The 15,122-nt window shown below is 46.6% G+C and overlaps 2 protein-coding genes across 3 annotated transcripts in view; one reads left to right on the top strand and one right to left on the bottom strand.

Moving 5' to 3' along the window:
- The window catches only part of SLC37A1 (solute carrier family 37 member 1), a 102,531-nt gene extending 101,933 nt beyond the window's left edge, over positions 1 to 598 (bottom strand). Inside the window, exon 1 of the mRNA XM_027546892.1 lies at positions 512 to 598. The gene's annotated coding sequence lies outside the window, so the exon portion shown is untranslated. The remainder of the gene's footprint in view (positions 1 to 511) is intronic.
- On the top strand, positions 368 to 13,748 carry RSPH1 (radial spoke head component 1). Of its 2 annotated transcripts, XM_027546910.1 has the most exons (9): positions 370 to 614; positions 2,375 to 2,488; positions 2,591 to 2,696; positions 4,055 to 4,145; positions 4,622 to 4,757; positions 8,670 to 8,741; positions 11,471 to 11,630; positions 12,595 to 12,735; positions 13,537 to 13,748. In XM_027546910.1, exons 1-9 carry the CDS (start codon positions 561 to 563, stop codon positions 13,587 to 13,589), a joined length of 927 nt encoding a protein of 308 aa, XP_027402711.1. In that variant the 5' UTR covers positions 370 to 560; the 3' UTR covers positions 13,590 to 13,748. The 2 variants fall into 2 exon arrangements, with proteins under 2 accessions (XP_027402722.1, XP_027402711.1); XM_027546921.1 differs by lacking the exon at positions 2,375 to 2,488 and having other exon boundaries at positions 368 to 614; positions 13,537 to 13,747.
- The last annotated feature ends 1,374 nt before the right edge of the window (positions 13,749 to 15,122 follow it).

Raw genomic sequence — 15,122 nt, 5'->3', positions numbered from 1 at the left:
AAAGGTGATGAGGGGCAGGCAGGGCCTATGGACCCAAGGAACCAAGGGCCAGGGCTAAGAAAGGTCAGTGTCCACCTCTAGGGGGGGCGAGGCCTTTCCAGAGCTGGCCCTATGAGCTTCCTCCACCCCTTCTCGTTTCAGCATCACCCAGCCGCTGGTTAAAGGGGACAGCCATGTGGTGTCCAGGTAAGAGAGAAGGTGGGTACCCAATACGCCTCAGGCCCCGCCCCCTCCCTCCTCCGTGGGTGACGATTGGCCGAGGCTCTCCTTACGTTGTTATGACAGCACCTGAAGGCAGGCATTGGCTCCTTCCCAAGCCGTCCCGCCCCAGGCCCCGCCCCTCTCCCCAGAAGGCGACTGGCAGTTGCGACCCGTTGCTATGACAGCACCCGAAGGTTAACGGTTACCCTTCCCGTGCTTCCCAGCTTCTCCGCAAGGGCTGGGAGGGAGAGAGCCTGGTCGCGTCTCCATGGCGACGGCGGACGCGGTGGTGCAAGCAGCTGGTACCTACCGACTAGAAAGGCGCAGGCGGCAGCAGACATCCAGACTGGGGCGAAGCCATGTCGGACCTGGGCTCAGAGGAGTTGGAAGAGGAGGGAGAGAATGATCTTGGGGTGAGAGTTCCGGGCAAGGGAGGAGCTCCCAGGGTTGCGTGGACCCTTGGAAACCGGGTTCAGAGAGTGGGACGGCCTGGAGGCCCGCCACAGTCCCTCCGGGAGGCCCAGCCAAGGACAAGGACCATGCTGGCCACAGCGGGCGCTGCGTCCTGCAAGTTGGCTCTGAAAGGTGAAACGTTATGACGTCCTCTTACCACATCCCTTCTCGCTCCCCCCTCCACCTTTCCTCCTCCCGTTAAAGGCAAAGATTTCCGAATAGAAGGCATTGGAAGCGTCCTGCTGTTACCCTCCACGGAGGCAGTTTCCTTGAATGGCTGGTCATCCCAAGCTGGGCTCTTCCGACCCTTCCATGATGCCCTCTTCTCCTTCTGCCCTCAATCTTTCCCAGCATCAGGAACTTTTCCAATGCTGTTCACATCAGATGACCAAAATCCTGGAGTTTCAACTTCAGCATCAGTCCTTCCAATGAATATTTAGGATTGATTTCTCTTAAGATTGACTGGTTTGATCTCCTTGTTGTCCAAGGGACTGAGAAAGGTGCCAACCTTGTGGCTCATTTTGGGTATATTTGGGAGTCTCTGGGTCAGGAAGAGGAGTCTTTTATACATTTTGATTTAGACTAACCCTGAAACAAATTTGTAAGGTTATAAAATTTGCCTTATATTCTGAGCATGAATTTCTGAGCCAAACAGTGCTAGAAAAGCACAAAAAATGCAAAAATGTTTTTTTTCCCCAAAGCCCTTGATTTAATGTGTCTGAATTTGTGCTAATGTCTATCCAGATCCAATTCCAGGTCAGATCATTCTCTGTGCCCTTGCTATTTCATTGTTTATTATTTACATGCTACACCCATGTAATTAGGTGCTTGAGAAACATGTCTTTTATGAAGGATAGAGACAATAGGGAAATGAGAAGCTAGTATTGTTTTTTATTGATTTACTTTAAAGATGTGTGTATGTATGTGTGTGTTAGTCACTCAGTCGTGTCCAATTCTTTGCAACCCCATGGACTATAGCTCTCCAGGTTCCTTTGTCCATGGAATTCTCCAGGCAAGAATACTGGAGTGGGTTGCCATTCTCTTCTCCAGAGCATCTTCCCAACCCAGGGATCGAACCCAGGCCTCCTGCATTGCAGGCAGATTCTTTACCGTCTGAGTCACCAGGGAAGCCCACTATAAAGATAGATATGTAATTATTTCCCTATTGGGCTATGAGTGTTTGAACCTTAAGCCTCTTGAGTTTAAAAATCAGTTAAACTGAATTGAGTTTGGAAACTCAAGCTGACCATTGAGCCTGATTCATTCCTCAGCTCCCCCTGTTCCTCTCCTGACATCAGAGCTTTCCTCAAGGTCAAAGCTGTCTTCAGGCCACGGATACCCAGGGATGACTTGTATTTTAAATTATGGATTATTGGAAGAAGGTGGGTTCAGGACCTGCTCCACCTGCAAATGCTATTAATACTTCAAACATGTCCTTGTAAAGAACACAACTTGGACCATCTTGCATTTTCCCCCAAGTGGTTGGTTTTGTTTACAGTGTAAAGGATTGTCATAATAAAGTGGAGGGAGAGAGTGAATGTCCACCATGGACAGGGACCAGCTGTGTGGGCTTGGACTGATGCTCCATGTCTCCCAGGCCTGGAGCCTGGGAGACAAGGTCAAGGGTTGGAAAAGTTCAGTGGAATACTATTGAATTCACAAAATGCTTAGCACATGGTTAGTGCTTAATAAAGAGTAGCTGTGATTATCTTCTGTCCAGGAGTATGAAGGGGAACGGAATGAGGCAGGTGAACGGCACGGACACGGGAAAGCCAGACTGCCCAATGGGGACATTTATGAAGGGAACTATGAGCATGGTAAAAGACACGGCCAGGTCAGAATCGGTGACTTGAGTGGGTGGTTTTCCCAATTTAATGCTCTATTAGCAATCATTAAATCCAGGAGTGATATAAATTATATCATCACTGTGTTTCAGGGGATCTACAAATTTAAAAATGGTGCTCGGTACATCGGAGAATATGTTAGAAACCAAAAGCACGGCCAAGGCACGTTCATCTACCCAGATGGATCGAGATATGAAGGTGAAGTGTTACCACGAAGCAAACCTTCTTGCTGGGGGGGTAGGGTGTAGGGAAGCTGTGGGTGAGGGTAGACCCGGGGTAGTAGGGTGGACCGAGGCCGTTGGTGCTTGGTGGCATTCTTCTCCTTGGAGTCGTTTTTGCTGTTTTCCGTTTCTGACCAGCCCCTCTTCTGATGAACACGGTGTCTGTGTATATGATGATTCTTTCACTGAGGGCTTCTGCTCTGGGAGGCATTCCTACCTCTGCCGTAGTTGTAACCTCTGTGTTACGTGGCAGAGTCATGTCTCAGGAAGATTCTTGCCCCTAACATGAACCTCACTGTTGCTCCCCCGACCACTGTCACCTGTGTGATGACAAGTGAAAAGTGAAAGTGAAGTCGCTCAGTCGTGTCCAACTGTTTGCGACCCCATGGACTGTAACCTACCAGGCTCCTCCACCCATGGGATTTTCCAGGCAAGAATACTGGAGTGGGTTGCCATTTCCTTCTCCAGGGGATCTTCCCCACCCAGGGATTGAAACTGGGTCTCCCACATTGTAGGCAGACGCTTTACTGTCTGAGCCACCAGGGAAGTCAGTCCCAACAAGAGATGAAGGTAGTTCCGACAGGCAGGGGTGGGTGGTGAGCTTCGCAAACCGCGTGCAAAGGTTAGGCTCTGGGCTGCTTTTCTGGGCAGAAATTGTCTAGTTTTCATCAGATTTCCAAAAAGGTCTGTGAGCCCAACCCTGATGCTGGGGTGACAATAGGTGTGACCTTATTCAGGGACGTCATTCCGCCTCGTTTCTGCCTCCTCCTCTTCAGTGTGAGGACCAGATGGACTCACACAGGTGAGATGCTCAGAGCCAGGGCTAACCGATGGTACTTGTTCAGTAAATGCAGGCGAGGGACAATGTCGCTTGTGTGACAGCGGCGTGTCTTAGCTCGGATGCCACCTTCTCAGGGGGCAGGCTGGAGCGGCCTGTCTGCTGGCCACGTGAAACCAGAGCCGAGGCCGCCTCGGGACTTCCGCTGGAGCCCGAGACCCAAGTGGAGAGTGTCGCTGCTCCTCCTTCTAGCAGTGGGATTTCTCTTTTGTTTTGTTTCACGAATCTTAGAAAACTGGCTCCAGACATAGCTCCGTCTGCTTTTTAAATCAGCTCAAAGCAATTTAATTTAGGATTTAATTGAATTCTTTTAAATCCTTATGAGCCTAATCTCATTGTGGTCATTTTGATTTCAGTGTAGATGTTAATCTAATTTGAACAACATTTCTATTTATGTATGTTATTACGTATGACAAGATATATGTTATGTATGATAAAATATGTGCATATGTGGAGATACATATGTACATACACACACGTGTGTGCCGTCCCTCCAGGGGAGTGGGCAGACGACCTGCGGCACGGCCACGGCGTGTACTACTACATCAACAACGACACCTACACCGGAGAGTGGTTTGCCCACCAAAGGTTCGATTCCCCCTCGGACCCACAGCTCGGTTCACGTCGTGAGCGCACGACTGTGACTAAGCAACAGAATCATGACCGGAGCCCACGGGGCAGCGTGGCCTGCGGTTCATAGCTTTAGGGCGAGCCTGTGGGCAATGCCCTGTTGGTCAGGTGCATTCCCCGGGAAACAGGTCCAAGGGCCCCAAGCCATGGAGGACACAGGACAACCTGCTGGGGCTGAGTCACAGCTCCCGGGAGCCCTGCCCCTTGCCTGAGCCAACCAGCTGACAGGCAGGAGGTTGCCGCTGCCCAGCAGGGGTGCCCAGCCATGCCTGGACTGTGAACACGATGTGTTTTGAATGAGCCCAGATATAGAAGCCATTTCGTTTGTGAGCCACATCAGCCTAGGCCCCCTGGGTTTAAATTTCTGTCTCATAAACCTGGAAGGGTTTTCACTGCAGCAGAACCAAGTGTGTTGTGCTCCTTGTCTTCACCAGGCATGGGCAGGGCACCTACTTCTATGCAGAGACGGGCAGCAAGTACGTGGGTACCTGGGTGAATGGCCAACAGGAGGGCGCAGCTGAGCTCATCCACCTGAACCACAGGTACCAGGGCAAGTTCTTGAACAAAAACGTAAGTCAATGGGCAGTGACATTTGCCAGTGAAATAAGCAGCACCCTCCATGCCCCACCCCCTGCCCTGCTTGTGAGTATGTGTGAGCAGGAAAGAGGACAAACCCAGGCAAACTGTCCACCCTCTCCAGATCGGGAGACAGAGCTGAGCCTCTCTGCTACCCACAAAGGACAGGGTGGGCGCGGAGGAGGCTTGGCGGATCTCTGCATCTCTGTAACATTCACACAGCCTCCCAGCAATGGAAATCCTTATAGCATTGGGGCATCTTGACCTTGGTCTCATAAGTAAATTGGATATGAAATACTTACTTGTTTGAATGACTGAGCAGTTGGGCATGTAATGTTTTGACTTTCTTTCTCCTGAGAGGGCCACAGCCTGAGCCTGGGAAGGAAGACCCCATGAATTCCTCCCTTGAGCTCTGTGCCAGCCCACCCACTTCAGGCTGCGGTGGGATTGGAGGGCTGCTCCTGGCCTTGGGCCTGGAGGTCTCCAGTTCACAGTGCCCACGACTGATCATCTCTGTCTGGAGGATGCTGTGACCTTGCTTGTCCTACTTCCCAAGCCCTGGTGGGATGCAGAGAAACCCTGAATCATTTGGAACCTACCTACCACCCTGCATTTGCTATAGCTTTGATCAGGTGTTGAACAGACACTTTCCACAAAAAGAAAGTTTTTGAAGCAAATGAAAGGTGTTAGATGTTGACATAGGGAACATCCAACTGATTTAATAAAGTTGCCCCAGATTCCAGTTTTCATTCCTGTATAATTCACGCCCTTATTACAGATTCTACTTGTAGTCTCTTTAGTGCAGGCAGCTTTTCCTCAAATCTATACATTAAACATGTTTGCTGTTTTAGTCGTTCAGTTGTGTCTGACTCTTTGTGATCCCATGGACTATAGCCTACCAGGCTCCTCTGTCCATGGGATTTCCCAGGCAGCAATACTAGAGTGGGTTGCCAGTTCCTTCTCCACTGAGTATGTCATTCTTGCAAAATTCTCCTTTGATATTTTTTTGGCACAGGGAGGTGGGTGGAGGAAAGAGAATTTAACACAAGTTGGTTGGGAGGAATCAATGAATATGGTGAACCTAAACCAACCTGAGGAATGAGAATGAAAGTGAGACTTCATTCTGCCAGTTAGTAGAAGATTTAAAGTTGCACAGGTAACACACCAGGATGTTCCACTTGTAAAACACTCCTCCTCTGGACTCCTCCCCACCCACCTCAAGCGGCCTGGAGGTACAGACTTATATAGACAGCTCATACAGAAGTGCAGTGTGGGGATTTTAACTATATAAATAGGACCACTCTGTTATCAGGACACAAAAATATGCCCAGAGAAACATCTTCTATCTGTGCACATTTGGAAGTTTTTATGTTGGTTAGCTAGTGGAATTGGAGAATGTACAAGTATTGATATTTTTTTTCTTACAGATGCTGGTGATTTATTGATGATTAGATGCAGTAAATGTTGTATATAACTTAGTTTCATTCTACCTTAATAATATTGCATCATTTTTTGAGTGATTACTATGTGCCAGGCACTGTTCTAAGTATTTTACATGTATTAACTCATATAATTTAAAATAAAAGTGTCCCCATTGATGTATAAGTATACCAAAAACAAAGACAGGTTAAACTGAGGCTCCCAAAGTTGTTCTGTTAAGTGGTGGAGCTAGGATTCAAATGCCAGCAGCCTACTGCTGCAGCCTGTGTTCCTAGATTTGGTATTTTTTTCAAACTGTTGATGTTTTAAATGATGCCAGACACTGCCGATTGTCCTGAAAAGCTGAGCTAGTTTATACTCTGATCAACAGAATGTGGGCGTCTCTTCATCACATTTTCTCACCAACATTGGATTTTATTAGTCTTTATTTTTTTTTTTCAAACCTAATTGGGTAAAAAATGTTATCTCATAGTTTTAATGTGCAGTTCACTGGTTACTGGTGAGGCCCAGCATCTTCAAACACTTCTGCTAGTTTGACTGTCTTCCTTCAGAGACTTACCTGTTCACATCCTTGCTGGAAAGTTGTGAAATATACTGTAAAGCTTCAATAATGAAAACAGTGTGCTGCTAGGTTAGAGATACACATAGTCAGGGACTTAGGTCAAAGAGTAGACAGATTCAAGCATATATAATAATTTAGCACTTGAAAGGATGTCATTTCCAGCTGAAAGAAATGGTGGGGAGAAATCAAGAAATGGTGCTGGGACAGCCTGATGACAACTTGGGAGAAAAAAAACCAGAGTTTGTCCTTCAGCATTTAGGTGAAGACACTGGGTTGGCCAAAAGTTCATTTGGGGTTTTCCATATGATGTCATGGAAAATCCAAGCACATGTTTTGGCCAACCATACTTGCTAGAAGAAATAAAGATTTAAATGTAAACAGAAAGCCACAGACAGAAAAATAGCCTTTTTTTTTTTTTTTTGAGAAATATGGACTTTCTAAACAGAAATATAAAGGAAAAACCAAGAGATCCCACTTGACAAACATAATCCCATATAGATTAGAAAACACAGTAAAGAAAATTTAAAACCTAAAGGACAAATGGGCTTGGGATATTTGTAACATGTAATGTGTAAAGCACTTATGTCAATCAGCATGATTTAAATTTCAAAAATGTTGAAAAAAATTAAACCTTGCTAATAATGTAAAAGATGTGACTTAAAATTCTGAGGTTCTATTTTTTTACATATAAGAATGTAAAGAGAACAAATGTTAATGCCCAGAAAAAAATAAGGGTTTGAAGACAAAGGGATCTTAAGTGCTGTTGTGGGAGTGAAAGTTACTAGAGGCTCATTCTGATAAAATCTATCAGATTATCTATCTACCTATACATACTTTTCTCCAGAAATTCAATTTCTATAAACTTACTTTGAGGAAATTATCAAGACTGTACATAAAGATTTAGCTCAGAATATGTTTACATAGTGTTTTTTGTCAAAGTATCAGCATAACAAATATTAACAACAGGGAGTAAAATAGATGATGATTCCTTGATGAAATAGCATACCACGTTGACTACTGATGTTATGGAAGAGTATCTCTAAATATGTTCATACTCTCAGTTCAGTTTAGTCGCTCAGTCGTGTCTGACTCTGTGACGCCATAGACTGTAGCACACCAGGCTTCCCTGTCCATCACCAACTCCCAGAGCTTGCTCAAACTCTGGCCATTGAGTCGGTGATGCCATCCAACCATCTCATTCTCTGTTGTCCCCTCCTCCTCCTGCCTTCAACCTTTCCCAGCATCTGGGTCTTTTCCAGTGAGTCAGTTCTTTGCACCATGTAGCGAAAGTATTGGAGCTTCAGCTTCAGCATCAGTCCTTCCAATGAATATTCAGGATGGATTTCCTTTAGGATTGACTGGTCTAATCTCCTTGCAATCCAAGGGACTCTCAAGAGTCTTCTCTAACACTACAGTTCAAAAGCATCAATTCTTCGGGGCTCAGCTTTCTTTATTGTCCAACTCTCACATCCATACATGACTACTGGGAAAACCGTAGTTTTGACTAGATGGACCTTTGTTGGCAAAGTAATGTCTCTGCTTTTTAAATCAACTATATTTCCATAAATATTTTAAAATTATTTATTAGTAGTCCTTTTCTAGCTAGTTTGACTGTGGGTGTTGACTAAGTAAAATTTCTGTCATAAATACTTTTGTAAAGAAATAAAATGTGGTTGTTTTTTTTTTTTAACAAAGGTAAGGGGACGTACACTTTGCATTCCATTAGCCATTAGTTTACAAAGCCATCTTTAATTTGTATTGGATTTCCCCAGTTCCATGATTCTGGGTAGAGTTTATGCAGGTCACATTTATACTCTATGTACTTTGTATACACATTTACACATTTTGTACTTTCTACCGGGCGTTGACACTCGAGAATGAAGTTGGTTTCTCTTTGCTCATAGCCTGTTGGCCCTGGAAAGTACGTGTTTGATATTGGATGTGAACAGCACGGGGAGTATCGCTTGACTGACGTGGTAAGTTGCAGAGTCTGTATCTTTTTCTACATTCATAGGCAAATAAACTGTTCGATGATGTTCACCTTGTAGATCTGTGTTGGGATCAATTGCCCTGAGGCAGTATAGGAAACGGAGTCGGGCAGAAGGGAAAGTTGGGTTGTGATGGGACCCTGTGGGAGCTCTGAAATGGGATAACCCTTCAAAGTGTCCTGAACAGGGCTTCCCTGGTGGCCCAGTGGTAAAGAATCTTCCTGCCAGTACAGGAGACAAGGGTTCAATCCCTGAGATGGGAAGATTCCACAAGCCCCAGAGCAACCAAGCCCATGCGGCCCAACTCTTGAGCCTTTGCTCTCAAGTCCGGGAGCCACAACCATGGAAACCTGCATGCCCTAGAGCTGGTGCTCTGCAGCAAGAGAAGTGTCCACAGCGAGAAGCCTGCGCACCCCAAGGAAGAGTAGCCCCCGCTCACTACAACTAGAGAAAGAGCAGCAAGGAAGACCCAGCACAGCCAAAAATAAATAAAATAATTTTTAAAAATGTTCTGAACAGAGGCCAGATACCTTAGACTCCCATGTGGACTGGTCACTGGGTGTGGGCTGCCCGTGGACAGAGAGGGGCATGAACCCTAGGCTGTGCGGCTTGCTTTGGCCAAGGGCAGTTCACGGGAGGGACTTTGCTATGAGTGAGCGGCCACCCACCCTCCAGCAGCTGGAAGAAGGAGGGCCTGCATCTTGTGGGGAGAGCACGTGAGCACCTACGAGTGACGAGACAGCAGGCACCCCCTAGACAGTAGTTCTGCAGTGCAGTCCCCGGGCCTGCAGCTTTGGCAACACCTGGCAGTCTGTTCCACATGCAGGTTACTGGACCTCACCCCAGACCTCCTGAATCAGAAACCCTGGGGCTGGGCCAGCGATCTGTACATGAACAACCTCTCCAGGGGATTGTGGCACAACTGAAGCCTGAGCTCCACTGTCCTGGGGTCCTGCCGTCACCCTTCCTGGGGTACACATTTTTAAACCAAGGAGTTCAGTTTATTTCTGAGTGACTCAGGGGAAGTATTAGGCAGGGATCTGTCACTCTGTGTGTTAGATGTTATCATGTTTGTGGCAGTGAAGTTTTCCATATTTATAGGACTGATGTTCAAATCTTTGGAATTTTGTGATGAGTACAAATCTGAGAAAGAAAGTGAAAGTGAAGTCGCTCAGTCGCGTCCAACTCTTTGCGACCCCATGGACTGTAGCCTACCACACTCCTCCATCCATAGAATTTTCCAGGCAAGAGTACTGGAGTGGGTTGTCATTTCCTTCTCCAAGGGATCTTCCCGACCCAGGGATTGAACCCGGGTCTCCCACTTTGCAGGCAGACACTTTACCATCTGAGCCACCTGGTAAGCCCAAAATTCCAACAGTGGTTAACAGCCGCATATGTCGATGTTGCCAAGCATATTGGTCTACTTGGTCTACAAATCTGAGAAGTAGACCAATATGCTTGGCAACATCGACATATGCGGCTGTTAACCACTGTTGGAATTATACATCATGGTGGTGAGGGACAGGGAGGCCTGGCTTGGTGCAGTCCATAGGGTTGCGAAGAGTTGGACATGATTTGGCAACTGAACTACAACAAATAAACTATTCCACATTTAGAACTGATGGACTTTGTTTACTTTGACTGTGTTTTATTTATCTCTCCATAATCCTTGAGACTAGAACTTAGGAGTCCATGCCCTTGCATGTCCTTATGTGGATGTCTTTGGGTGTTTTTAGGTTTTTGCTTACAGTGATGATGCTGAATCTTGACCTCTGTCCACTCATGCAGAATTGAATCTCAGAGACAGAGTTTTGGTGAAAAGACTAGCTTTACTGGTTTGCCAGGCAAAGGCAGACATAGCAAGCTAATGCCTTCCATAGTGTGTCCCAAGGCGGGGGGTGGGGATTTGGCGAGGAGTTTCACAGCAGTGGTTCAAGGGCAGGGTTTTGACAAGGATGGGGTGTGTGCGGGTCCTGCGGTCCTTTAACCTGGCCTCAGGTGTTCCCCTGATGAGTTCTGTGGTTCTCCTGGTTATCCAACTATGACCTTCTCTCCAGAATGAAGAATGTTTCATCACGTAGTTAACATCTTCCACTTGTTAGGGTTTCAGTTCTGCAGAAGAGCTCAAAGACACAGTTCTGTGTGTCTCTTGAAGCAGAATTGGGCCCCTTCCCCAAGGCTGCTCTGTTGTTTCTTGGCTGCTCCTCCCTCGTCTCTGCATCCATTAGCTTCCCTGAACCTGCAAGTGCCCGAACCTGCCCTTGGGAACTCAGGGAAGGTCATAAAGGCTGGAGTCTGTTTCCTACAAACAAGAAATGGGGGACACAGAAAGACATCCATGCCCAGGAGCCCCACGGGGTCCTACTTGGTTTCAGTGTTTGTTTCGTTATGTTTGAAGAATCTTAGAGCTGAAATGTAGCTGAATGGTTGCAAAGAGTCATTAGTTCTGGCCATTTCTTAACTGGAAATGTTAGTCTGAAAACCTCTTGCACTGTCACCGAAATGAGTGCGGGAGCTGTACTGATCCCACTTTGATTTCTCATCCTTGTTGTTTTAAGCTCCATTTTCAGCTCTTGAATTATACCATTGACACTGGCAATTACTCTGATTACTGAATCCTGTTATGGAAATGTTAAAGCACCTTTCAAAACCTGTCCCATCTACCCGTACTGTAAACATCCCATGCATGTTGGTCAATTTACATTGTTTTAACTTAGGAAAGAGGAGAAGAGGAGGAGGAGGAGGAGACACTGATAACTGTCATTCCAAAATGGAAAGCCACCAAAATCACAGAGCTGGCCTTGTGGACCCCGACCCTCCCCCAGGAGCAGCCCGCTGCAGACAGACCAGGCCAGGAGGAGGCCCCAGGAGCTGAGGGTATGGAGGTCTAAGGGGGTGAGGGGAATGGGGCTCTCGGGGAGCAGGCTCTGAGTCCTTCTCCTTGGCCTGTGACTGGCTGTGGGCATGACCTGAGCAAGGCTCTGGCTGCAACTGGAGTGACAGGTCCTTCCTGAAGGACAGCACTTCTCTGTGACCATCACAGGGGACTTCCTGGCAAGTCCTCAGAGGGCTGTGGAGGATCAAAGGTTACACTGGGCAGGAGCCCTTCTGTTGCAAGTGATTGAAAGTCCTAGTTGCTCAGTTGTGTCCAACTCTTTGTGACCCCCATGGACTGTAGCCCACCAGGCTCCTCTGTCCATGGGATTCTGCAGGCAAGAACACTGAAGTGAATTGCCAGGCCCTTCTCCAGGAGATCTTCCTGATCCAGGGTCTCCTGCATTGCTGGCAGATTCTTTACCATCTGAGCTACCAAGGAAGCCCTAAGGGATTGAAGATCAACTCCAGTTGGCCTAAGTGGAATAATACTGACACTAATTCATTGGTTCATACCACTGGAGCAGTCGGGTAGGACGACCTCAGGTCTGGCTGGATCAGGCGTCTTCTCTCTGGTCTCCACTTTCCCGTGTACTGGCTCTACTTGGTGGTACCCCCTTCCCTTTGGAGATCAAAGCTCAGTGACTTTATCAGATTGTCACCCAATCTGCTCAAGAACCCTGGAAAACAGAGGGCTTCTTTCTCCATATGCTCATCAAAACCCCTGGGATATATACTGTACACTTAAAACAAAAAACCCTTGGGAATTAGATTATCAGACAAGGGATGCCCATCCCTAAACCTGTCACTGTGATGGGGACCGGGGACCAGGTGTCAGGCCTGGGTGGAGCTGAGACTCTGAGTTGGGGGTGGTCCCCTGATGGAGAGGTGGGCCCTGCTGTCAGCAGGAGGCAGGAGTGGGTGCTAAAAGGCGCCTGCTGATACCGTTTCCTTTTGTCCATCTCAGGTGGGGGCGAGATGGTGGAGGAGGTCCAGCCTCTGACTGATGTGTCAGAGGGGGAGTTAGAGTCGACGCGGCCTGGAGACGAGGAGGGAGACGCCAGTAGAGAGGACCGAGAGGAATTCCAATATGACAGCTTAGACCAGGGTGAGCCTGTGCTTCGGTGACCGAGGTGGGCAGAGGGGACGAGGCACTAGCACCCTGGAGCGGGCACAGCGTTTTCTTTGCCTTTGCTGGAGGCCGTCCTTGGGTCAGGCCTGGGGAACTGACCCTGGGATCCAGGGTCATTCAGGGGATCCACCCTGGGAATGTCACACCTTCTTAGCTGTCCTGCACAAGGACAGCTGTGTGACATGTGTTCTCTCTGACTCTGTCCTTGCTAGTCTTGGTTTCACCAAATACCGCATGACTTGGGTGTCCTGGTAGATATTGATGTGGCTTTATTTTATGACATGGTTTTCACCTTTATCACACTTTATAATAATGCTCTGTAAAGAAATATATAGCATGCACATTCAAAGTGTAAACCCTTTCAACATTTAATTTTTCATCATTAATTCACATAAACACTATTATGGGGGTGGGGAAGGAGGGTGGGAAGTGTGGATTACAGCCTTTATAGAGACCAGAGTTCCAACAGTGTTGTTTATAAATTATAGTCCGTCAATTTCATTACTGATCAGTGCACATAGGCAAAAGACAATGATGAACCTTACTCTCACTGACATGCATATTCTTATCTTAGCATTTACTCTGAAAATATTTTTTGCCTACTTTATTACTGGTACCAAAACAAAAACTATATAAGTCTGTCTAAGATAAAAGTTAACATTCCATGAATTTGCCTGATAATGTGTTTAATATTTGTTACAAAAGATCTGCAAGCAAATCAATAGTTTTTAAATAGAAATAAAGTTAATACACTCACATTTCCTTTTTTCTTCTCAGGAAACATCAGTTTTGAAGAAGAGGAAGGCAGACAGTCAGAACTGCTAGAATAAGATGAAGCAAAGCCAGGATGGTAGGAGATGGATCAGAAAGATGCTCTGACACCAGCATAGTAATTACTGATGTATCACTAATTTTTCTTACTTAGTTGTTTGTTAAAATGTTTTATGATTGCAAATAAATTTCTTTATTTTCCTTTGTTTATGAAATAGCCTCTGCTTCAAGTTCTCAAGTTCTTTAAAAGTTACCAAGTTATTTTGCCATGATTTTTTGAAAGATTATTTTCTTTTAATGTGGACCATTTTTAAAGTTTTGATTGAATTTGTTACCGTAACCAGCTGGTTACTTGAATTGATGCTTTTGAACTGTGGTGTTGGAGAAGACTCTTGAGAGTCCCCAGGACTGCAAGGAGATCCAACCAGTCCATTCTAAAAGAGATCAGTCCTGGGTGTTCATTGGAAGGACTGATGCTAAAGCTGAAACTCCAATACTTTGGCCACCTCATGCGAAGAGTTGACTCATTGGAAAAGACTCTGATACTGGGAGAGATTGGGGGCAGGAGGAAAAGGGGATGACAGAAGATGAGATGGCTGGATGGCATCACCGACTCGATGGACATAGTTTGAGTGAACTCTGGGAGTTGGTGACGGACAGGGAAGCCTGGCGTGCTTCGATTCATGGGGTCGCAAAGAGTCGGACACAACTGAGCGACTGAACTGAACTGAACTGACTTAAAGTTGAGGCCCTTGCTCATTTACCATTCTGAAAATCCTAGGACCCTTAAGAATTATGCTGTACAAATTACACAAACTGGGTGGCTTTAAACAACTAAAAGGGCTTCCTGGGTTGCGCAGTGGTGAAGAATCCACCTGCCAATGCAGGAAATTCAAGAGACTCGGGTTCAATCCCTGGCTCAGGAAGATCCATCCCCTGGAGGAGGAAATGGCAACCCACTCCAGTGTCCTTGCCTGGAGAATCCCATAGACAGAGGCACCTGGAGGGTTATGAGAGAGCTAATTCTCAGGTAGGTTGATAAGGAGTCTGGGGCCCTCAAGGAGGAAGGGGTCCAGGGCCCTTGAGAGGAAAAAGGGGTCTGGGGCTCTCGAGGAGGAGATAGGGGTCTGGAGTTTTCAAGGAGGAGAAAAGGACAAAAGTTTTTTTCTTTATTGCTTTGTTTTAGTCAATATAGTATCTTCCTTCAGAGAAGGCAATGGCACCCCACTCCAGTACTTTTGCCTGGAAAATCCCATGGATGGAGGAGCCTGGTAGGCTGCAATCCATGGGGTCGCTAAGAGTCAGACACGACTGAGCGACTTCGATTTCACTTTTCACTTTCATGCATTGGAGAAGGAAATGGCAACCCACTCCAATGTTCTTGCCTGGAGAATCCCAGGGACAGGGGAGGCTGGTGGCTGCCGTCTATGGGGTCACACAGAGTCAGACACGACTGAAGTGAATTAGCCTAGCAGAATATCTTCCTTGAGGACATGTTTTTCCTTCTTAAGACCCTTCTGAATAATCCTGTCATCTTAAAATGTATATTGTGGGAGTGGGTCTGGTAAGATCTTTCTATTGTAAGTTCTAAT

The sequence above is a fragment of the Bos indicus x Bos taurus genome, chromosome 1 (assembly GCF_003369695.1).
Source record: "Bos indicus x Bos taurus breed Angus x Brahman F1 hybrid chromosome 1, Bos_hybrid_MaternalHap_v2.0, whole genome shotgun sequence".
Taxonomy (NCBI): Eukaryota; Metazoa; Chordata; class Mammalia; order Artiodactyla; family Bovidae; genus Bos; species Bos indicus x Bos taurus.
The sequence above is the reverse complement of the archived record's forward strand: the minus strand, read 5'-3'. Positions and strand labels throughout refer to the sequence as shown.

Excerpts from the sequence above, each read along its gene's own strand:
- RSPH1 (XM_027546910.1), top strand. The coding sequence starts at position 561 with ATGTCGGACCTGGGCTCAGAGGAGTTGGAAGAGGAGGGAGAGAATGAT. Across the intron at positions 2,489-2,590 it reads ATGGTAAAAGACACGGCCAG|GGGATCTACAAATTTAAAAA; the intron begins GTCAGAATCGGT and ends ACTGTGTTTCAG. Across the intron at positions 4,146-4,621 it reads GAGTGGTTTGCCCACCAAAG|GCATGGGCAGGGCACCTACT; the intron begins GTTCGATTCCCC and ends TGTCTTCACCAG.